Source organism: Pelobates fuscus, chromosome 4 (genome assembly GCF_036172605.1).
Source record: "Pelobates fuscus isolate aPelFus1 chromosome 4, aPelFus1.pri, whole genome shotgun sequence".
Classification (NCBI taxonomy): Eukaryota; Metazoa; Chordata; class Amphibia; order Anura; family Pelobatidae; genus Pelobates; species Pelobates fuscus.
Genome location: NC_086320.1, coordinates 289,137,003 through 289,163,003, shown reverse-complemented (window position 1 = coordinate 289,163,003; position 26,001 = coordinate 289,137,003). Strand labels below are relative to the sequence as shown.

Genomic DNA, 26,001 nt, shown 5'->3' with positions numbered 1-26,001 from the left:
CTTGTATGTAACAATATTGCCTGCTCCCCAATACACTACAATCAATCAACTGTTGGTCATATCTTAATTAAGCCCAGGAGTTTTATGTTATTATGTGTTTCCCCCTCATTTAAAGTATTTATTGTTGAATTGTAATTATTTAACAGTAATGCTATAGAGGCAGTGCATATGTAAACCTGCCCTTTCCTACTTGGCAGGAAAGTAGTTTAAAAATGTGTTTTTCATTATTTTATTTTTTTTGTCCTTAACCATTTTAAAACAGTGATTGGAATAATAGCTATTAGGGTAAGATGTTAAAATATTACATAGTAATGTTCCCAGATTTATAGAACACAATGGGGAGTGGCAAAGGGGGCAGTCGATGAACGTACAAAAGGATAATCATAGAAATAAAAAGTTTTTCCTGGAGAATACAATCCGGTTCCATTACATTTCTTATGCAAACAAATGCTATTGCATTGTTAGAGAAAGTGAAGGCTTTGGTTTAAAGGTTATCATCAACAGTCTATCATCATGTGAACTAATGTAGTGGTTAACACTTTCTCTGTCGATATCACACATTTTATGTTTACCCTGATAAGAAGCACAGAAGCCATTTCCTCTTGATTTACGCCTTTTGAAATACGCCTTTAAAAAATGTATTTGTGTAAATTCTAAACATTTTGTTTCCAAACAAACATATAAAATGGATGCATACTTGCATATTTTGATATCTATATTTCTTATTTATCTAGCTATCTATCTATCTATCTGTCTATCTATCTGTCTATCTATCCATCTCTTTATTTCAGGTCAAGTTTATACTTAAGGGACACTGTAATCTGGGTAAAAATAGAACATAGTTTTAGCAGGCTAAGCTATCCGGTGCCTTAAAGAGGTATTAAGGAAAGCTCTTATCCTGGCACTTTAGATATGCATTTGATACACTATAAAGAGAAAATAATTATAATTGGCGTTCCATAGTATAATCGATCACTCAATTAATTTTTTTTTTTAAAGAATCAAAAAAGCCAACACACTGAAGAATCTCTGGCATCTAGCAATCATGTTGTCATAGTTAATTGCTATGATGGAAAATGTTCTATGGTGGGTACTTGAATTCACAATTTTGTTTTATGAGCACACATTTAGTTGGAAGAAGCTGAATTTCATTTAGTCATTCTGAGCACTGAGCGCTCATAAAACAAAAAAAGTAACAACATAATTGAAGGAACAATCCACAGTCGAGGTGTCGAACACTGAGTTAAAACCATTGTGATAAATAGCTTAGCCATTTATCTAAATCAGTGTCACAGCAAAGTAGCATCCTGCAGGCTGCTTAAAGCAGTGAATGTCTTGGTGTATTCTGGTTAGTGTGGTCATTTCTCAAACTTGAAGCTCTGGTGTTTTAAGTATTGCTGCTGTTTACAATATATCAGCTCTTCAGCACCATGTCGAGATCAGATAGCAGAACTTTGCAGACCCTACAGAGGATTCTCCTACTGTACATGTGTAACTGGTGACTCTTGTTCCGGCCATTGAAATAATTGATGGCCAAACAGAAGTATCCATGGGCATTGGGTATTTAGCAAACCAGAGAGAAATCATTCAGTGAGAGCTATATAAACACAAAGGTGTCGAGGTCAAACCCAAATAAATGTATCTTGGAGGAATGCAAAAGAACTTCAACAGTCAAACTTGTAGAACACAGCCTAGTTTGGTACCCACATGCTAAACATAAACACACACCTATTTAACTAGCATTGCCCCTTACACTCCATTGTAATGGGTTACAATAATCCCTATTTTATCACGATAAGCTTTCTAGATAGGAAATTTGACATTGATTTTCATTTATGCATACCATCATTAAATAAAATATATAACATTATCATTTATTGACACAGCGCCAACAAATTCCACAAACTGATTCCTAGATACGTTAACGACTACAAAAGAAAGGAAGACAGATAAAAAGACGTATAGACATCACACAATGCAAAACGAAATACACAAATAGATATATAAACAATAATAATTTATATATAAATATATATATATATATAAATAAATATAAAAATGTTTGAAATATTAACGGTAACAAATCATTATTTGGAAAGCATTTTGCGGCGATGTTGGAGAAACAAGCAAAAATAAATAAATTAAAAGAAGCTTTTAATGGATGTCATTTTAAAATGGGATTGTTTATAGCATGCAAGTAAAAACGAGAAACACAGAGAATAATAATAAAAAAAAATAAAAAAAATGAAAAAGATGTACTGGTAGTGGACCTACATTGAGCACTGTGCCGGTGTGGCCATTCGGTTTGTGCCAATCCGCTGAAGCATGCTTTAAGGGCTTTTTCCTGGAGCATGCAAGAAGAAGGGCTCGCAGTGTAGAAATCCAACATTTGCCCAGGACTTACTGCTAGCACATCCATACAGTCAAACATTATTCCCCCCTATACGGAATGGCTGTAAAAGTGCTTTTTCCTTTAGGTGCACAGCAAAATGGCATCTAAAAGTACACCCAACTCCATCAAACTCTGCCCCCTTTTTTGGCACGTAGGCTGTTGGTCTTTTTCCCAGACCAGAATCATGAATTATGACAGACAACACAGCTAAAAGCCTGTAATTGATCCAAATGATCATTTACTATTTTCCAAGCTTCCCAGCCATTGCAGTGAAGCAGTAGGAGAGGGGGGGGAGGAGGGGAGATTCAGAAATCCAAGCTGTCAGCTCCAGGCAAAAATGTTTCTAAATTCCTGAAGGTGCTTGTAGCCTTCTGTAGCACTAATTCAGCTCTAGCCGCTCTCCAGGCACAACTGAGCTGAAAGTCTGTAAAAATAACTACATTTATTCCATCTAGCACTCGGGTCCCCCCTTCTGAAGCGAATAGATCCTTCTGCTTTTGAACAGCTCACTTCCTACTACTTGTGTCACACAAAATGAAAGATTGGATTGCCTAATATATGCGAGTGAACTCTCCATGAACCCTTCCCAGGCTGCTAACCTTCAAATGACCCAAACCAGTCTGACATCACCAACTCCCAGGATTCTCACACAGCTTAAAGACTAGCAGCAGCCCTGCAGAAACAGACAGGCAGTGGGAGAGAGAGGGAGCCATTCGAGCAGGCAGAGGGAGAGAGAGGAAGCCATTCAGGCAGGCAGAGAAAGCGAGAGGGAGGCAGACAGGCAGGCATTGAGACAGGCAGGCAGAGAGAGAGGGAGGCAGGCAGAAAGAGGGAGGCAAGCAGGCTGGCTACAGCGGCCAACGCTGGGCTCTGTGGGCTGTACACCCTGCTCCGTCTGAACAGTACTGACGGGGATTCGGTGTTGGTTCTAATAAGGCAGGATACGCGTGTGTGTGTGTATGTGTATATATATATATATATATATATATATATATATATAAAATAACAGAGGAAATCAGTATTTTGTAATACCTTTTTTATTGAACTAACAGAATTTTGGAATGACAAGCTCTCAGGAGAACCCCCTTTCTCAAGTCTGAAGCATACATTATATATATATTTAAGCTTAATACTCTTCATATATCTATATATATATTACCCAGGACATACTTGAAAACGAGAGAAATCTCAATGTATCTTTCCTGGTAAAATATTTTATAAATAAATAATATATATATATATATATATATATATATATATATATATATATATATTTAATTATACATATAATTTTTTTAAAGACACAATTTGCATTGCTACATGGAAAATGCCTGTAACATTAACTGATAACTGAATTAATCTAGTAGTTTTAGCTTGACGTGTGGAGTGATAGTCCACAGTTCCGACCTAATAAAGGGCCACATTGGGGAGAAAAGTCACACATGATAAATTTAATAACAGCATGGTGTTTGGCTTTTTTTCCCTCCTCTCAGCAGCAGCCCCTGTGTTAATAGCAAAGCACGATGTGGGGTAAATTCTCTGGTGCCCTATATCCCTAACCCATTCGTATGATGCCCTCAACACTAGAGGTCACTGTTGAGGCATTCATACAAGCTCTGTTTTACTTTCAGCGATTCAAGATAAGAGGAACATTCCTCCTCCTCCCCCCCCCCTCCCCATGAACCTTCTTATAAGAATCACCTTATAGTCAGTTCCTTTGGGAAGCGCTGTGTAACTGTAAATATTCGATATTAGTATTATACATAAAGTTGTTATACAATGTATACATGCTGCTATGCATGGTACTGTGGGCAATTATTATAATTGGGCAATAATTATTAGTAGTGCTGTCCTAGCATGAATTCAGGTTATATGTTGCTCAGCAAACCTCTACAGTTGTCATTTTCCAGTCTGAAAATTAATCGCTGTCATATCAAACCGCAGGTAGCACAGGCTTATATTCAAGCATGATGGGGAGCATTTTTCAATTTGGATTCCTTAATAAAGCTCAGCATGGATATGCAGAACAGTATAATGAGCAAATGCCAGGAGACAATTAAAAAAAAAAAATAATACATAGAAATAAAAAAAATATATATTGAAAGAAGTTTTGATTGGGCCCTTAGCAACTGTGATCACACAAAAGAAAGTGTTATAACCTGTGAGAACATTTATGTATATTTTTATAAATTGACCCACATAACACAGTGTAGAATTATTTGACAGTAAAAAAAATAAAAATTGAAACAGTAATATATAGATAATAATATACAAACTTGAATTGCTGCTTCATGAATTTAATATATATTACATATATGTTTTGCACCGCCACCTGTCCCAGGTGTTTCATCTTAGGACCCTATTTAAGCCTTGTACTGCAGAGAACTCGAGATGGAAGGATTTCCCCAAGTGCGTAGCTCATTTAGTAGACAGTTGGAAGTGAGAGTAGGACCTGCCAAAGATGGGGTACATTGACGTTTGTGGCAGGCTTATGCAATGTATGATCATATAGTGTAACTAAACCCCCATTATTTTTTGCCTAGATTAGGTGTTTTTAATAAAACTAGTCAAATCTGTCAGCATCAAAGTAGCTGTTTAGTAGATAAGGGAGTGCGCTGGATTTCTATTTTTACTGTACTTATTGGCCCCCAGCAGCACCCCATTTAAGCATGTTTAGGTGAGTGCAGCCAGCCCCTTGTTTATATATATATATATATATATATATATATATATATATATAAAAAATCTATCTATCTCGGTAAAAAACACACTGGTTTAAAAACAGAAATTTCAATCATTCAGTAATATAGAAATGACCCCACACAATAAGATGAAAGGGCGCAAAGTATAATAAACATGTTAATTGTGATTGTAAAAATTTAAAAATGTGTACACCTCTTTAAATAGTTGCAGCAGCAAATAGCACTTTTATTTCAGCAATTTTGAGGGGTAAACACTTTGTTTCATCACAATTTGTGTATTTATTATAATATTTTGCACATTAAATTTTTTTTGTGGTGTAATAATATATAGAGATATATGCAAATGTATATAGCCACAACAATGCATGGCATTTAGGAGAGATAAGTGTGTGCCAATACAGCAAAGCAGTAGAGAGAGAGGAGAGAGTACTAGAATGTCCAGGCAATAGAGGAGTGTGTGACAGAATGGATAAACAATAGAGAGAAGTGTATGTTAGAACGGCAAGACCAGTGGTTCTCAAACCTTTTAGGTTCAAGGCGCCGTTAATATTTCAGTATTTTTCCAAGGCACCCCAAGTCAAAATTTCTAGGTTGTATATCTGTACAGCGCTGCGGCATTTACTGGCGCTATAGTGTAATGTACAGTGTTGGTGTTGGAAGGGGTGCTTGTATACATTTTTTGTGTTTTTAATACAGGGGAGTGTTTGTATGTAATGTTTGATTGCAGGGGTTTGTTTGTATATAATATTTTTGTTAGATTGCAGGAGTGAGCATGTATGTTGTGCTGATGTTTGACTGATTGGATGTGTGCACATACACTACCACATACATACATACATAAATACTTACACAGATATTCATGCACATTAATACACAGATGCATATAAATACACTGACACATACACACAAATTCATATAGACACCGACACATACACAACGACATATACACACACATAGATACACATGCACCTTGACACACAAGCATTGATACATGCCCACACTGTGACACAGATACACACACTGATATAAAAACACACACCCTGACACACAAAGGCACATACACAGATGTGTGCACACACAGACACAGAAGCACACTGACATATATATACAAACACAGATGTACACCCTGACACACACACATTTACAAACACTCTGACACACACACACACACACACACAAAAAACACTCATACACATTCACACACACAGTGAAACACACACACACAAACAAACTCATACTCACACGAATATACACACTTACACTAATACACACACACATACAAACACTCACACACAAGTGATTTGTTTTATATCTCCAGCCACCCTCCTGTTAGCTTACCTTGTGTGTCCAGGAGGGTGGCTTGGAGTCCTGGTACTGCTTAGGGGAGTGAAGGGGTCTGGAGCTGTTTGTGCTCCTCTTCCCTCACGCTGCGGCTGCCTCCTCTCCCTCCCGCGCTGTCTCTCTGGATGACGCTGGGAGGAAGTGACAGGCTGTCACTTCCTCCCAGCCGACCGACATTACAGGGGCCCGGTCACGGTCTTAAAGGACCGCTGCACTAGACCGGGTCCCTGTTGAGCAGTTATGTTTCCCCGGTGCTATATTCATAGCACCGGGGAAACATTCATCTGCACCCCTGTGTGCACCCGTGTGTGAAGCCCTGGGGCGCCGCGACACAGAGTTTGGGAACCGTTGGGCTAGACAATATAAAAGAATATGTGCTAGAATGACCAGGCATTAGAGAGGCATGTGTGACAGAATGACCAGGCAATAGAAAGTGGCATGCATTAGAATGGCCAGGCAATAGACAGGGCCGGACTGGGAACAGAAAGCAGCCCTGTAAAAAAATAATTCCAGCCCTCTAATTCATTGTGTCACATAGTATGCTTGTATTGTTTATATGTATGTGCTTTGGAAGAATTTTGTCTTATGTGCAGCCCCTCGCTCCAGATGATCCATGGGTGTTACAGTGCTGTAACACCCACCCTCCAGGCCGCCCCCTGTCTGTTGTGACTGGCTCTGCTTGGGAACAATTCTTTAAGCAGGGAAATACTCCATGCCGATATCATCATATTGGCATCAGTGTGTCAATTGTATAATGTCAGCATATATATATATTAACCCCTTAAGGACCGGCCTGTTTTTGCGATGTTTGTACGTTAAGGACCAGAGCAGTTTTAACACTTTTGTGGTGTTTGTGTTTAGCTGTAATTTTCCGCTCTCTCATTTACGGTTCCCATAAAAGTTATATATTGTTTTTTTCACAACAAGAAGGGCTTTCTTTACATACCAGTATTTATATTATGTCATATATTGTATTAACAAAAAATAATAAAATATGGTGAAAAATAAAAAAAAAAACATGTTTTTGGACTTTTACTTGAAAAATCTTTTACTTATCTACAAAAGCTAATGAAAAAAACTGCTAAATAGATTCAAAATTTTGTCCCGAGTTTAAAAACACCCAGTGTTCACATGCTTTATTATAAATTTTTTTTTTTTGCAAGTTATAGGCCTATAAATACAAGTAGGAAATTGCTGTTTCAATATATATATATTTTAAATGTATCAATAGTGACATTGTTACACCGTTATCTGTCATAAATCCCCGAAACACACCTAACATGTACATATTTTTTAAAGTAGACAACCCAGGGTATTCAAAATGGGGTATGTCCAGTCTTTTTTAGTAGCCACCTAGTCACAAACACTGGCCAAAGTTAGCATTTATATTTGTTTGTGTGTTAAAAATGCAAAAAACGCTAACTTTGGCCGGTGTTTGTGACTAAGTGGCTACTAAAAAAGGCTGAACATACCCCATTTGCAATACCTAGGGTTGTCTTCTTTTGCAAATGGTATGCCATCATGGGGCTAATTCTCATTCCTTGGCTACCATACGCTCTCAAAGGCAACCTAACCAATCTGACAAATTTCAATAAAAAAAAAAAAAGTAAAATCAAGCCTTATATTTGACCCTGTAACTTTCACAAACACTATAAAACCTCTACATGTGGGGTACTGTTATACTCAGGAGACTTCGCTGAACACAAATATTAGTGTATCAGAACAGTAAAATATATCACAGCAATAATATCCTCAGTGAAAGAGCTGTTTGTGTGTGAAAAATGCAAAAAAACTTCACTTTCACTGACAATATCATCGCTGTGATATGTTTTACTGTTTTGAAACACTAATATTTGTGTTCAGCGAAGTCTCCCGAGTAAAACAGTACCCCCATGTACAGGATTTAGGGTGTCATAGAAAGTTACAGGGTTAAACACAGTGCTAGCAAATTAAATTATCTGGACTTTTGGCCTGGGTTGGCAGGCAGGTCCCTCAAATTGCAATCATTAAAATTACTTAATTAGGTAAAAATATTACATAAATATGCACGTAGAATTTTAATATATATACATATTTATGTATTTGACGTCTACGTGTATATTTATGAAATTATTTATGTAATTATGTATGTGGACATATGTATATTTTGTATTATTTTTATTTATTTATTTATACATAGATATATATATATCATTACATTCTAAGTGTATTTTGATATAAATATATATATATCAATATCAAAATACTGTTAGAATAAAATTTAATATATATATATAATTTTTTTTTAATTATTAAAAATTATTTTTATTTTTTGTTATTTATTTTTATTAACATATTATTTGTATTTTATAATAATATATATATACCATATATATAGTTATTATATATATTGTATATATTCGTGTGTAATTTAAATATAAGTGTATTTTTATATTAATATACGTATATAAATATAAAAATACACTTAGTGTGACATTATATATATATATTATATATATACATATATTATATATAGGTATATATAGATATAATACATGTATATATATCATATATATATACACATATTATTATTTTTTTTTACACTGATTTCTTTTTTTTTACACTTTATTTTATGATTTTTTACTTGCAGGGAGACTGCCTGTCAGCACAGACAGTCCCCCTGCAGGCAGATACACAGACCCCTATTGCGGTCATGTGATCGAGTGATCACATGGCCGTGGGGTCCTGATCTGCCGAGGGGGGACTGCCCGGGCAGACAGGCAGTCCCCCTGGACCGGGAGGAGAGCTGATCGCCGCCGTGGGACCGACGGCGATCAGGTAAGTTGCCCAAAACCGTTATGACGGTTCAGGACCGTCAGCGGTCCAAACGCACGTTTTACCGCTGACGGTCCTGAACCGTCAGCGGTCCTTAAGGGGTTAAAAGGATGTTCCACACTAATAAACCACACTAGTTCAATGGCACACACACACACACTGACTTCAGAAAAGCTCACTGACACACACTCGCTCCCTACGGACAGGTTCACTGACACAAACAAGCTCATTACAGACAAGCTCACCGATACACACAAACGCTCTCTGACTCATGCACAAGCTCACTACAGACAAGCTTACTGCTGCACACAAGTTCACTGACAAACATTCACTCAAGCACACTACAGATTAACGCAGTGGCAAACACAAGCTGACTACAGGCAAGCTCAACACACACACAACCTCTCTGACCCACACAAGCTCACTAATGACAGACACAGAAGCTCTCTGACCCACACAAGCAAGCTCACTACAGACAAGCTCCCTGCACCATACACAAGCTCACAACTGTCAAACATACTGGCACACACACAAGCTTATTACAGCCAAGCTTACTGATATACACAAGCACACTACATGCTCACTGACAAACACAAGCACACTACAAGCTCACTGACACACACAAGCTCACTGACACACAAGCACACTACGAGCTCACTGACACACACACACAAGCACACTGATACACACAAGCTTACTACAAGCTCACTGATACACACTACAAGCTCACTGATACACACTACAAGCTCACTCATACACGCATGCACACTACAAGCTCACTGATAGCCACATGCACACTACAAGCTCACTGATAGCCACAAGCACACTACAAGCTCACTGATAGCCACTGCACACTACAAGCTCACTGATAGCCACAAGCACACTACAAGCTCACTGATACACACTACAAGCTCACTGATAGCCACAAGCACACTACAAGCTCACTGATACACACTACAAGCTCACTGATACACACTAGAAGCTCACTGATACACACATGCACACTACAAGCTCACTGATATACACTACAAGCTCACTGATACACACATGCACACTACAAGCTCACTGAGAGCCACAAGCTTACTACAAGCTCACTGATACACCCTAGAAGCTCACTGATACACACATGCACACTACAAGCTCACTGATACACACTACAAGCTCACTGATAGCCACATGCACACTGACAAACAGTTGCACACTACAGACATGCTCTCTCTCTCTCATACACTCTCTCTCACTCACTCTCTCTCTCTCACACACACACACTCTCTCTCTCTCACACACTCTCTCTCTCTCACACACACTCTCTCTCTCTCACACACACTCTCTCTCTCACACACACTCTCTCTCTCTCACACACACTCTCTCTCTCTGTGTCTCTCACACACACTCTCTCTCTCTGTGTCTCTCACACACACTCTCTCTCTCACACACACTCTCTCTCTCTCACACACACTCTCTCTCTCTGTCTCTCACACACTCTCTCTCTCTCTCTCTGTCTCTCACACACTCTCTCTCTCTCACTCACACACACACACACACACTCTCTCTCTCTCTCACTCTCTCTCTCTCTCTCACTCTCTCTCTCTTTCTCACACACACACTCTCTCTCTCACACACTCTCTCTCTCACACTCTCACACTCTCTCTCTCTCACACTCTCACACTCTCTCTCTCTCACTCTCACACTCTCTCTCTCACACTCTCACACTCTCTCTCTCACACTCTCACACTCTCTCACACTCTCACACTCTCTCTCTCACACTATCTCTCACACTCTCTCTCTCTCTCACACTCTCTCTCTCACACACTCTCTCTCTCACACACTCTCTCTCTCTCTCTCTCTCTCTCACTCTCTCTCACACACTCTCTCTCCCTCTCTCTCTCTCTCTCTCTCACACTCTCTCTCTCTCTCTGTTTCAGTATCAATCTTACATTTACCTGTCCCTGGCAGTGTGGATTCTAAGTTCAGTGTGAGGATCCTTCATGAGGTGCTTCCTCTTCCTGTACTTCCTCTTCCTGTGTGAAAGTTTACTAAGCTGAGGCTGGTGGGCGGAGCTCCAGTGCAGGGGCTGGATCCTTACCAGACAGGCCGTGCAGAAGAGCTGGCAGTGTGGGAGACTCTCACTCCTCCCTGCTGCAGCTGGCTGCCACCTCTGACTGTGTAGCAGGCACCTCGGTAATTGTCTGCCCCAGCCTCCAAACAAAACCTCACAGGAGGGAAAAAATTTGTCAAATGCTGCACTGCCGGCCCCAAGTCCACCGGCCCACCTGGAAAATTCCCCGGTATCCCGGTGGGCCAGTCCGGCTCTGGCAATAGAGGGTTGTGTGTGACAAAATGGCTGGGCAAAATAGAGATGAGTGTACTTGAATGGTCAGCAAATAGAGAAAAGTGTGTACTAAAATGACCAGGCATTAGAGAGGAGAGAGGGAGAGAGTGCTAGAATGATCAGGCCATAAGAGGAGAGACTGCTAGAATGGTCAGGTAATTGAGATGAGAGATTGCTAGAATGGTCAAGTAATCGAGAGGAGAGAGTGTTATAATGGTCAGGCCATCGAGAGAAGAAAGTGGTCAGGCAATCGAGCAGAGTAGGTAATAGAATGGCCAAACAATAAAGAGGAGTGTGCGATAGAATGACCAAGTAATAAAAAAATAAAAAAAATAGTATTTTCTAAAATGGACAGGATATACAGAGAAGTATATGACAATATGACCAGACAACAGATGTGTAATGGAATGTCCAGGGCAGTCAATAGGAGCAAGTTACAGAATAGTCATGCAGTAGAGATGAATATGTGACTAACCCATTGGGTCATAGAGAGTAGTGTAAGTAGTATGTAACAGAAATTATTGCAAAAAAATAGAAAAGTATGTTGCATAACCACTGGGCAAAATAAATTAGGATGATGTTTAGACGGATGTATAGGCAAGACTAGGGTGGATAAAAACACCAGGCATCTTAGTGATAACTAAAAATTGGAAGCGCTTCAGACTGGGTTTTTTGCCTTCTTTGGATCAACAGCAAAATCATATGTGAGGAAGGCTGAACTTGATGGATGCAAGTCTCTTTTCAGCTATTTAACTATGATATCTGTTACAAAAATATTTGTGATACAAAAAAGCAGCTAGTATATGCAAAAACAACACACACATGTACACACATGACTGAGTGTTTTACTAGCCATACACAAAAGTCTACATACCGTATATACTCGAGTATTTTTGTGCTGAAAACCCCCCACTCGTCTTATACTCGAGTTAATGTCTGTATTACGGCAACTTACATTGCCATAACACAGACAGGACCGCCGGGCTCATTACAAGCCTGACGGTTCTGTTGGGGGCTGGCAGAGAGCTGTAACTTACCTTCACATTATTATCTTACCTATTATTTTTACTATTATTAATATATTTTTTATTTAAACTTTTATTTATATTTTTTTCATCCCCCTCCCTGCCTTAATACATGGCAGGGAGGGGGGCTCTCATTCCCTGGTGGTCCAGTGGATGGACTGTAGGAGGGAGGCTGGCAGAGAGCTGAAACTTACCTTCACGGCAGCTCCTGTCAGCTCCCTTCTCTCTCCTCCGGTCAGCTCCCTCTGCAAGTCTTGCGAGAGCCGCGGGGTCAGAGCGTTGCCACGGGTTACCGTGGCAACTCTCAGTGCGGCCGCAAGACTTATAGTGGGAGCTGACCGGAGGAGAGAGAAGGGAGCTGACAGGAGCTGCCGTGAAGGTAAGTTTCAGCTCTCTGCCAGCCTCCCTCCTACAGTCCATCCACTGGACCACCAGGGAATGAGAGCCCCCCTCCCTGCCATGTATTAAGGCAGGGAGGGGGATGAAAAAAATATAAATAAAAGTTTAAATAAAAATAATATATTAATAATAGTAAAAATAATAATAATATAAAAATAAAATATAATATATATAAAAAAAAATAATATTACAATAATAATAATAATAATAATAATAAAAAAAATAATAATACAAATGCCCACCCCCTACCAAGGCTCTGCATCAGACACACAAACACACTCTGCATCTCACACACACACACACACTGCATTCATACACACCCACACTGCATTCATACACACACACTGCATTCATACACCCACACTACATTCATACACACACACTGTATTCATACACACACTACACACACTGCATTCATACACACACACACACTACACACACTGCATTCATACACACACTGCATTCATACACACACACACTACATTCATACACAATACACACACTGCATTCATACACACACTGCATTCATACACACACACACACTACATTCATACACAATACACACCCTGCATTTATACACACACTGCATTATATACACACACACACACACACACACACACACTATGCACACTGCATTCATACACACTGCACTCATACACACACACACACTGCATTCATATACACACACACTGCACTCATACACACACACACACACACACACCGCATTCATACAAACACACAAACACGGTAAATAAATATTCAATTAATATAATTTTTGGGGGATATCATTTTATTTAGAAATTTACCAGTAGCTGCTGCATTTCCCACCCTAGTTTTATACTCGAGTCAATACGTTTTCCCAGTTTTTGGGGGTAAAAAACCCCAAAAACCCTCTTCAACCTATCGTTCTTGTAAGTTTTCTTGTAATTGTCCTATTTATATTTAAATCCTTCCTCTCATAATATTGTAAGGCGCTACGGAATCTGTTGGCGCTATATAAATGGCAATAATAATTATATATATTAACCCCTTAAGGACCAAACTTCTGGAATAAAAGGGAATCATGACATGTCACACATGTCATGTGTCCTTAAGGGGTTAAATTAAATATATCCACACACAAACATGTCTGAGTGCTAAAACGCAAGAAAATAAAATGAAAAAAGCAATAGAAATCTTGCTATATGTAATGATTGCCATGGCAATCAATGGTTTCTGTGTTCTCTCATGGTCCTTGAAATAAAACAGACATGTTTCTGGGGACACTGAAGTCAGTCATTCCCTTAGACCTCCCCTTTAAGCTGCCTCTTAAACATTTAACCTCTAAGATGCAAATTCATTACCTTCTACTTTTAAAATAGTTTATTGAACTAAATTAAAAGATTATCTGCAAGTTGTGCTCCAATTTGGTTTTGTTCCCTAGAAATGTTCCATGTGGAAGGAAGGTTTATTTATTTATTTATATATATAAATTATTAAAATGGTGTCAGGATTCTGACTGGCTTGATTTTTAGGAAAGGAGAAATTGTTATGGAATTTTTTGGGGGGAATTTTAATTTTTCGATACCACATTTGCACTCAAGTCTACCTACCTACAACACTGAGAAATCTGAAAGCTTGGCAGAGGGTGACAGGGTCTATGGAGTGGTCCTACCTGGAAAGGGGTTGAAAATGCCTGAAGAAGGTGTAACGGATCACCTGGCACCCTGACTGGGTACCTCCATTAAAGGATGCTACTAGCGCTTCTTGAAGACCCCAAGCACTCTGGCCGACACCACAACCACCGCAGGCCGAACCTCTCTTCCTTCAAAGCGAAGCAGGAACAAGCTCTTACAAGAGCTTAGGAGTGATTAAAGCAAGTGAATATGCAGAGCATAGCAATCCCTTGTAGCAGATTCCCCCAATAAGAGACAGGACTCCAAATTGAGGGTGAAGTAGAACTGTCTAAAACTTTTTTTTACTTTAATAAAATTACAAACAGTCAAATCATAGTAGGCAACATACAGTGACTTATTATAACACAATGGCATATTTTTAAAGAGGTGGGGGAGACAATAATTAACAGAAAATATCTCACATGCCTGCAGAATTAGCAATATGCAAATCTACCCGAATATGCAAATGAACCAGTCTTGCTATTCAGGTAGTGCATATTGCTGTTGCTACCAACAGAGGGCACTAGACAAGCTCCATAGCCAAATCCACCTAGTTGGTAGCAAACCTCAGCACTACAGGAGAGCAGACAATACATCCCAGGGGCCATAGTCACATGGCAGGAGCCTGGCAATCAGTATTCTCCAATGCCCAGTGGCGAGGCTGGTTCCGCCACAGAAGGGCAATATCAGCTTTGTTTTAATACGTGCCAGGCTGGCTGACTAATAATTCTATAAATTATTATCAGTTAATATAAAGTGCTTTAAGTGAGCAGCCAGTCTAGGCTAGGTGCCTCTAGTCATCCCCAAAAAGAGCTAAATACAAAATATAATGTCGGAGGTGCAAAGTGAAAATAGCAAGTGCTTTCTCTTATATAAAGTGAGCCAAAATTATTTCTTACATTGTGTTATTAAGGAAAGCATTGGCAGGCTAGTGCGCATGTGCGGCAAAAACTCCACGTTGCTCTCTGAGACCAACTGGTGGAAATAGTAGGGTTTTACTCCATTTCACAGAAGTGCTTCTTGTAGCTGCAGGTAGGTTAATATTGCCGCACCTGCAGAACAGCATTATTGTCAGCTGCAGGGTTAAAGCAGAGGGAACATGAAGTGGTAGGGGTGCCTACCTGTCACTGTCACCACCCCCACCCCCACCCCCCACCCCCTCCCCCCCCAAAAAAAAATAGTATTTCATTAAGATATACATTTAATAATTTAACTGAAATTCCAACCCAGTCAAGAGATATACTGAGACAAAGTAGGGACTAATTTGTCTTTGTATATTTCCTTCGCCTGACTGGGTGGAGCTACCACCTTCTAGGAATGTCAATACCTTCAGCTGTTATCAGTGACGGCTATAGGGAATTGGCTCTGTCTATGGAGGATCTTGCAGTCTTGCAGAATCCTCCATAGATCTCATTGCTGTACTCTCACGAATGAAAGACGACCCGCTCTACGAAGATGGTTATGCCTGAAGGGAACAAGTTCAGGTAAGTAGAACTCACCTTTACCTTCCCCCAGACAGTGACGCTTTAAGAACTACTAATATACACAACATGCTTTAAGCAACAGCTTTTTGTTACTGAAAGAATTTTTCAGCAAACTGGAAATTTGGAGTAATCGTTCAATTAATTGAACATTTTTGTTTTATTAAAATTAATAGTTTTAATTTTAATATAAAACATGAGCTAGAAAAATATCTGTCAATATTTTTTTCAAACCCTACTCTGACCTACAATGTGCATTTCCCGCTCCATGATAATTATCAGTTTAGGGGAAAATATTGAATATTAACCCCTTAAGGATGGCGGGCGTGCTATGCTGTCTTTGGGGACCCGGCTCTAAATACCGGCGGACGTCCACGCCGTCTTAGCCACTTCCATGCTCGCCGGCGATCTCACGCCAGCATCCCAGGGAGTCCCCCTGCTGCCGATCTGGCCCTCCTGGGCCATGTGATCGCGAGGTCCTTATGTAATATTTTTACATAATTAAGGTATTTATGTAATATTTTTACATAATTAAGTCATTTTATTAATTACAATTTGTGGGACCTGCCTGATAACCCAGGCAGAAAGTCCAGAGAATGTAATTTGCTAGCACTATATTTAACCCTGTAACTTTCCAAGACACCATAAGACCTGTACATGGGGGCATACTGTTTTACTCGGGAGACTTCGCTGAACACAAATATTAGTGTTTTAAAACAGTAAAGTGTATTACAACGATGATCTCATCAGTGAAAGTGACATTTTTTGCATTTTTCACACACAAACAATACTGATGATATAATTCTTGTGATACGTTTTACGTTTTTTAAACACTAATATTTGTATTCAGCGAAGTCTCCTGAGTATAACAGTACCCGTCATGTACAGGTTTTATGGTGTTTTCAAAAGTTACAAAGTCAAATATAAGGCTTGTGTTTCAGTTTTTTCACATTGAAATTCGCTAGATTGGTTACGTTGCCTTTAAGACCAAATGGTAGCCCAGGAGTGAGAATTACCCCCATGATGGCATACCATTTGAAAAAGTAGACAACCCAAGGTATTGCAAATGGGGCATATCCAGTCTTTTTAGTAGCCACTAAGTCACAAACATTGGCCAAAATTGGCATTCAAATTAATCTTTTGCCCTTTTCACAACACAAACAAATATTAATGCTAATTTTGGCCAGTGTTTGTGACTAAGTGGCTACTAAAAGAGATTGGGCATACCACCATTTGCAATGCCTTGGGTTGTCTACTACTGCAAATGGTATGTCACCATGGGGGTAATTTTTCATTCCTGGGCTACCTTATGGTCCAAAGGCAAAATAACCAACCGGGCGAATTTCAATGTGAAAAAACGTAAAAAATTTAACATGCTATATTTGACCCTGTAACTTCCCAAAACGCCATAAAACCTGTATATGGGGAGGGGGGAGGGGGTACTGTTTTACACATGATACATTGCTGGATACAAATATGTGTATTTTATTGCAGTAAAAGCAAACAGTATTATAACATTCACAGTTAAAATGTCATGCAGAACTAAAAAAAATAATTTCTTAATTTCTCACTTTTTAATTTTTTTTTATTTATATTAAATTATGCTTCATAGCTAAATATTTGATGGTAAATGAAAGCCCTGTTTCCCCTGAATAAAATGACATATAATAAGTGTGGGTGCACTTAACCCCTTAAGGACAAAACTTCTGGAATAAAAGGAAATCATGACATGTCACACATGTCATGTGTCCTTAAGGGGTTAATATGAGAGAGGTGAATTACGGTTGAACAGACATGTAGCACAAATTCCAAGTTTTGTTTACGTTTTATTTTGATCAAAACGTGTATATTTGGCTCAGTCCTTAAGGGGTTAAAGGTTTTGTGTTTTTGTTTTGCTCATTACATGTATTGCAGTCCCTAAGGTTCTGGACAGTGACATACATGTTGTTGTTGATTTGGCTTTGTAATATATGACATTGCATTTGAAGTAAACCGCAACTAACAGAATAAAGTTCATCTTTAATTGTAGGGTATTTGCATCCATAAATTGTGAACTGTGTAGAAATGACATGCCTTTTATATGTTGGAGTGCCATTTTGGGAGGGCCATGCATATGTATTACCATACATAAATAGGCCAAATTGTTGTTAAATAGGTGCTTATAATTAACTTAGATTTACTTTTTTTTTTTTTTACAAGTGTTATCTAATTAAGTGTCTGGCATTGTATATTAGTGCTGAAATCTTAACATTTTTTTTTCTCCTCCTAATTTATAATTGAAATGCACAAATGACCCATTCTCCTGTCCCATATGAGTTCTGAAGACATTCTGTGTGCGATAGAATTTTTAATTAAAAAATATTATCTGTGAATGTTTTCGTCTTGGGACTTTGTATAGTACCCTAGATTACTTGAAGTGTTTTCTTTTTTCTTAATTTAATATAAGTTTAAAGAAAGTATCAAGTGTGATTGATTTTGTTTATATTGTTTTAAATCTAGTTTTCCACTCATAAAGAATAAAATGAAAATGATAACTAAGCTAATTCTCAGAGGAGAATTTAATATGTGTCAAAGTGAAAATTGCACCTGACAAAGTGCTGGTAAATAATCCTCAAATGTGCCTGTTGAAGTTCATATTGGTGTCGGTGGGACTAGGCATGGTTGTGTATCCTGCTGTGTGAAGTACCTCCACATGATTAACACTTTGCTTTTCTGTCTTGGAATGTACACTTATAACCTATCAAATGATTAGTCTCTCATCTTTTTTGTTTTGTTTTTTTCCTCTAACTAAATTTGCCACTATAAATCCATCAGTCTCCAAAGGATTCTGTTGTATGGGAGAAAGCAGTAAAGATTGTTTGGATTTTTCTGCTATGTATATATATATATATATATATATATATATTTATTGATTTGCAGAAACCACAATAAAATTAAACATTCAGGACTAAATAGCCCATGTGGAAAAATAGAAATGTAGCCTACACTTTCCAATAAATTCTCTGTATTTTCAAGTTCAAACTTATATATTCCACTTTAAGATAATAAAGTCACAAGCAGGTCATAGCTTTTGTTTTCATACTGTACATATCTTACTGTTGTGATTTTCCTCTTAATGTTTCCATATTTTTTTTATTTTTTTTTTAAATAAGATCATAGTAAAAAAAATCATCTCATTTACTAACTATATATTTTTTTTTTTATTTCTTAGCCCGACGTACAATCAAACTGTCTGGGCCATGTGTGTCTTGAAGGTCCCCTGCCTGTGGGGCAGCATTGGCACTGACACATCCTTCCATATTGCAATGTTTAGGGAGGTGAGGGGGGTTTGATTTTGGTCCCGCCTGGAAAGGGCTACTTTTGGGGAAGCGATGGTTTTTGCATGGCGGTCTGGGGACTGTGGTTTACTGCTTCATAATGGTGCAAACTTTATTATTTTTTTTTTTTACTACCTATTTTCCTTTTCTTTAAAAAGTAAACATTGATGCCTAACTACTGGTACTTACCTTCTGTCGTTGTATGCAACTGGCTGTTGTCTGTTTTAAATACAATATATATATATATATTTTTTTTTTTTTTAAATAATGGCTCCCACAACCTAGTGGCCTCAGAACCAGTACATTGGCATGCAGTGGTTTTGTTGTCTGGAATGTGCAGTTTTAAAAATGCAGCTATGCCCTAGTGCTTAAATCAAAGCAATGAGGGTACTTATCTCACAGTGTTATTCAGTACAGTGTGCATTATCTTTGTTAGGTCTCAGAACCTTAATTGTGTAAATTGACTCATTATGCCTCATTAGCCTTTGATCATAGTCTAGTGGTGACAGTTACAGAGCTTAATAAATTGTCTGACTCCTGGAATCTCTCTGGGTGTTGTGCTTACGCATTTAACTACCATCCATTCCTCTACACAGCTCACTGAGGATCAGATAAACACAATCTCTCACTGTTATCTGTTGGATCACTTTAGTGGCTCAACATTGACTGTCAGTTGGCTGAGGGCTAGTGTTTCTTTTTAACAGGGTACCATAGCTATGTTTGTAGACAACCAATTTATGGACAGATTTACAGCAATTGTCCATAATACTATGGCTTCCCATCATAAGACATGGTCTTCTTGGGATGATTATAAAATATTGATAAGTGACTGCTATTGCTGTCCGGGTATCATCGTGATCTTCTCTCCTTCTGCTTAGTCCCTTCTCTTTACTTTCACCTTAGAATTTGTTGGTTATTTATTTATTTGGTTTTTTTCGCACTAGATTAAGTTTTTCTGTGGTTACCATTCTAAATGTGCCAGGTATATACTATCTGTGTTGTAGAATCTTACTGTGTATTGTATTACCTGAATTTAAATGGGTGATTACGAATAATATAAGTAGAAGAATGGTATAAAAAAATATCTAAACACACCCTGTTTGCAGAAAGAAAAGGAAAATAAGAGTATTTGTTAAGGTCAAGATAAAATCTGGAAGATCAAAAAAAAAAAATCCCACTCAGGAAAGAAAACCAAAACCTCTATACACAGCAAAGGACCTACAAGTAGGGTTAGCTGGTACAGGAGTAGTTAGGCACAACTGCACTACAAACAAGTGTCAGCAGACGGAAAATCTATCGACAATCTTATCCCAAAACACATCATCTGGAGTATGCAACACAACAACACATGTAAGTGATAGAGAATTTATTAGTCAGAGGCATTTTGAAAGCAAGTGCTGTGTCTGGTCGGATGAAGTTAAAATGTAGTTATCTTGCTACAATCACTAAAAGTACAATTGGCAAAAAAGGGAGAAGCATGTGAAGAAAAGCACATGCTGTTAAACATGGCAGTGGATTTATTATGCTATGGGTTTGAGTGACTGCCAGTGTTGCAGAAAATATTGTAAAGCTTTGAGGGATGGATTCTATTAAAGAGACACTCTATTGACCAATACAAAAATACAAAAAAAAAGGAAAATAATAATAATACAAAAAAAATTAATGATATATATGTATTAAGGCTAATAGCCTGTATTTGTGGGAGGGGTTACCAGGCTTAAATACCCAGCCGGCCCTCACTTCAGAGCTGTCTTCGCTCGATTGCCATGCCCTGGAGGATCCCTCACTTCCGGTACCGTTCAAACCTGTACTGCCGTGGGTGGCGCCGCACGACTCTTCTGACCTCCCGGTCCTTTCGGGCTCTCCCCGGCAAGCAGTGTAAAAGCAGCTCCACAACACCCATCCCCTCACCTTCCCCCGGCTACCTCATCACCGCAGCCGGTGCCGCACAGCTTCCCGGACCTCCCAGTCCCCTAAATAACTCTCTGAGAATGCTTCTAAAGGTCTCCACCTCCTCCCTCCACCTGGAATGGGTCCAGGGGCTCGTTAAGCCCGTCAAGGTAATGGCCCTCGCGGCCACTTAGTTCTACCCAACAGGTGGCTGATTGCGGCTCAGTTCGCAATTACTCTAGCTTGACTGGGCTCTCACTCCTACTAAGCTTAGCCATCCTTCTTAAAGGAACCACACATTGGCACTATAGGCCTCATATTTCACGCATCGCTAAACATATATCTTGTTCCGTTGTCACTGATCAGCATTCTGCTACGGTCACATTTTGGTTGTTCTCAAAGCCAGAGATCCGAGGTTAAACTAAAAACTTTCCATCCTGGAGTTCGTATAGGCTTTCGGTCTTTATAGGGATGTAATTTGCTCACAGCACCCTCACCGTAGAGCGGAGATGGATCTGTACCTACACAAATTGGTGGATTTGTGGCATAAATACGGTGGTCATGCATTCTATGACTTTCATAGATCTTTTTCTGCTAAAGCGGCAGCAGCACTGGCCCAGTTCAACCTTCATTTGGAATGGTGCCAGTTAGATACCAAACTATTCTGTTGCCACTTTGCAGGGCTTAGACCTCCGCCTTACGCTATTTGTGCTTCGACTCTCCTACCACTAGCCAGGTCTCATCAGGTAGCTCCAAACCTGAACAGCGAGGTCTGAAAGATAAATTGGGCAGACCTATTGTGTTCCTCGGCAAGGCACAGATATGTAATAATTTCAACGCTGGCAGTTGCGGCTTCCGCGTTTGCCATCTTTTGCACGTATGTTCCTTGTGCTTCCGAGCTCATGCTAGGTCCATGTGCCCAAATAGGTTGTTAACCCAAAAATGAGGCACAGAGATTAGGATTGACAACCTGGCTTTTCACCTAAACAAAAATCACCCCTCACCTCATTTGGTGGAGTTCCTGATCACAGGGTTTTTTTTTGTTTTTTTTAAATTCTTTATTTTTGTTTGTGCAAGATTTTAACAATTTGGCTTGCTACGCCACAACAGCTGTAGGGAGCCTTTCAATAGCAAAACATTACATGGCATGAGAATAAACTGTGCACATTTTTGAAAGGTTAGAGGAGAAGAGATTTTCTTAGATCGCACTTTAAACAGATTCACATTTCTATATGGGTAAACTTATTCGTGTGTTGATGCTAGCAGGATCATTTCTCCGAAATATGAATGCCTCATTTTTTAGTTTTACAAGTCGTTTAACAAAAACATATTTTAAACAGGATGTGTTATCAGGCTAAGCCTACTGATCACATTGAAAGCTTCACATTTTTGTATTGATTATACACGTTAGAACGACACAGTGCTAGTATTAAGTCGCCAGACTAACGTTTGAGGCGCAGGCACTGGTTACAGATACCCGATTAGTGTAGAGGAGTTATGCCCATGAGTTGTAGCTTGAGTCTAGACCTGTAAGTTGCAGGTATGTGTAATCTTTAATGTGTGTCAGATCGTGGGCTTGTAGTAATGTCTATTCAAGTGAGGAGATACCTATTGACAGGTGCTCAATGAGTGGTGCAAAATTGGTAAAGAACCACAACAGATAAATTATAACAATTTACACAGGCTTATTAGAGTAGAATAAATGGCATCTTGTGGGCTCTGGAGTGTGTCAGGGCTTGATGTGTACCATGTGTTGGGTCGTTGCCGGGGATGGTGCATCAAGTCAGTCCCGGGAAGTTTACAGTCCGCTGGTACCTGCTTCACTCTTCCGAGGTAAGTAAGGTTGGCATTTAAGTAGTCGGGTGGGGAGCACCTCAATGAGTGATGCAGGTTTGCGAAACAAAAAAGAAAAAGAAAAGAAAACTGAGTCCTCGGCAGTCCAGTGGTGCACCTGGCCACCTTGTGGGTAGGAGCAACAAGTATCCCTGCGAAATGACAGGTAGGTATAGGATACATGTAGCTAGTCCGCCTTAGGCCCTCAGCCTACGCCAGTCCTTGAGGCCCGTCGCCCGGCAGTAAGAATCCGCTCGGCATTATGCTGTGGCCAAACGGTCTTGATGGGGTGTCGCGGGGGGCATTGGAGCCGGACAGATTTGGTGGTGTGAGGCTGTGCCGATCCCCAATCTGCCATGCGGGTCTGCATATGCCAGGTTGCGCTGTGGTGGTCAGAAGGGTCAGGTACCTCTGAGTGGGGAGTGTGTCGGGCGGGTTCACTTGTGCCGGTCTGGTGGTCGTAGGACCGTCTTCTGGTTTCGGGGTGGGATGTCATCCGCACTCGCTGCTTCGGTCCCCGGTTCTTTTTGCTCTAGTGGCTGGGGTTAAGTAGCTGCCTAGTTGGCGTCGGGTTGCTGGTCGTATCCATACCGCCAGTGCACCTATAGCTGAGTGGAGGTGCCGGCCTCTGAGATGGAGTTCGGTCCAGAGGCGATTGCTGATCCGTTCAAGGAATACCCAGATGCTTTCAGGTGGCTTAGTGAGGGAGCGTTGTGGCGCCGCTCGTGCTTTGGCCGCCATCTTGACTGGACCTTTGTAGTCCTGATTAGCCTCATGTTTTGTCGCTTTTTGGTGCTGTGAGGGGGGGTAATCGTCCCCTGGGAGGACCGGGATAACCCCCGCCGGTCCAGAGGGGGGGGCAGCAGGGCAGTCGTCTGGTTGCGTTTGGGAACAGGTCCTAGGTCGGGGGATCGGCCGCCTCCCCCAGGCCCCGGGCTCCGCTCCAGTTTAGGCCGCATGGTCGGAGCTTGTGCTTGCAGTGTGAAGCGGTGCAAGTCGGGTGTCAATCTATTCCCGGTAAGGTCCTGGACCCGTTTTTGGGTCCCTTGTGGTGCTGGCATCGTTATTGTAGCCGGGATTGCCAAGATTCTGCCCTTTCTTGCTGGAGCTCTCATAGAGCACGTCCTGCCATGTTGGCTGTCAGGCCCCGCCCCCCTGATCACAGGGTTTTAACGGGGCTTTCACACCGGTATATTCACACTGCCCGCAGGATCACTGGAATGTCACAACCTTCAATCAGCACTTCTCAAACCCAACACTGTAGATCAGCTCTTGCAACAGGAAATCACACAGGGTTTCATGCTAGGTCCATTTTCCAATCCCCCATTTGCAAACTGGCACACCAATCCAATTGGAATCGCTACTAGCAGACTCACCAATAAAAAGAGATTGATCATTGATCTCTCCGTTCCACATTCTTCTGTCATTCACAGCATTAACTCTCTAATTCCTTCACTTGAATTTTCTCTACATTACACTTCAGTAGAAAGCGCCATTCTAGCCATCCTGTGGATGGGCAGAGCAGCATGGCTTAGTAAGATGGACATGAAAAATGGTTCAAACTACTTCCCATTGTTCCATCACTATGGCATCTACATGGAGTGAAATGGAGAGGTTATTACTACTTTGCTACCAGGTTGACCTTTGGGGCCAAAAGCAGCACAATGCTCTTTTGATGTCTTTGCAGACACCCTATGTTGGTTCCTTCTCAATATTGCCAAATTCCCAGTTGTGATCCACTACCTGGATGACTTCTTGACAATTGAGGAAGGCACATGCTTTGTTTTCCTGTCTAGGGGTTCCATTTTCACAAGAAAACACCACAGGATCGACCACTTGCCTGGTATTCCTGGGTATAGAGTTAAACACAGTCCTCTTAGAGGCTAGCCTCCCCTCGGAAAAAGCTCCTTAGCATCAAAAATTATATGCATGTATTGTTCAGAGCTTGTTCATGAAAAGACTTGCAATCTTTATTGCGCACTCTTAACTTTACCATGCGGATCATCCCTCAGGGTCGATCATTTATTTCCAGGCTATTGTGCCTCCTAGCTGGTGCCCCTGAAGCCACAGCTTATTGGAATGGCAGATCTATGTTTGTTCCCCCATTGTCCGATGATTCACCGGTCATTTGGACCATGCAGCTGCACACACAGGCTTAGCTGCCATTTTCGGTGACAGATGGTTGAGGGACGTTTGGCCTGCAGAGGCCATTAACTCACCAGTATTTCAGGAGACATCCGCTCTCTTTGAAATCTATCCTATCGTGGCAGCCGCATTTACATGGGAAGCATTGTGGCAAAGGCAGTCTGTCAAATGTTTCTTGGATAATGTGGCGGATTGTGATTTTATTAACAAAGGCAGCTCCTGATCACTTATTAACATGGAGCTGATTAGACGGTTGACATGGTTGGTTGCCACAAAACAATTCTTCCTGGTGTGCAAGCAGGGCCGCCATCAGGGCATGACAACTGTGACAATTGTCACGGGCCCAGCAGCCATGGGGACCCGGCCGCCCGGGCCCCACGTGTCATAGCTTAACTGCCGCCGGTGCATCTGCACCGGGGGCCCACACGCTGATGGGGCCCATCAGGTGGCCCAAGCATTTAGGGCCACCCAATGGGCCCTATTATCTTCAGGGACCCGGTCAGCGCTGTAATAGCGCGACCGGGCCCCTTTAAAAAGAAAATGCAGCAGGAAAGCAAGTGCTGCTGGGAGGGAGTGATGTCCGGTCACTTCCTCCCTGTTTACTCCGCGCGGGGGAAGGAGAAGAGAGGAGAGGCAGCCGACGCACATCATCCCCAGCCATCCCTCCTGCGACGA

The 26,001-nt window shown here is 40.5% G+C and overlaps 1 protein-coding gene across 4 annotated transcripts in view; it reads right to left on the bottom strand.

Annotated features, from left to right (window-relative positions):
• The window catches only part of RARB (retinoic acid receptor beta), an 895,445-nt gene that overhangs the window by 255,116 nt on the left and 614,328 nt on the right, over positions 1-26,001 (bottom strand). The window contains exon 1 of one of the 4 annotated variants that reach the window (XM_063452191.1): positions 2,275-2,896. The exons of the other annotated variants lie outside the window; for them this stretch is intronic. Within the exon in view, the coding sequence (XP_063308261.1) occupies positions 2,275-2,431 (157 nt within the window). The 5' untranslated portion in view covers positions 2,432-2,896. Of the gene's footprint in view, positions 1-2,274; positions 2,897-26,001 lie in introns of those variants that run through there. 4 annotated transcript variants of the gene reach the window in all.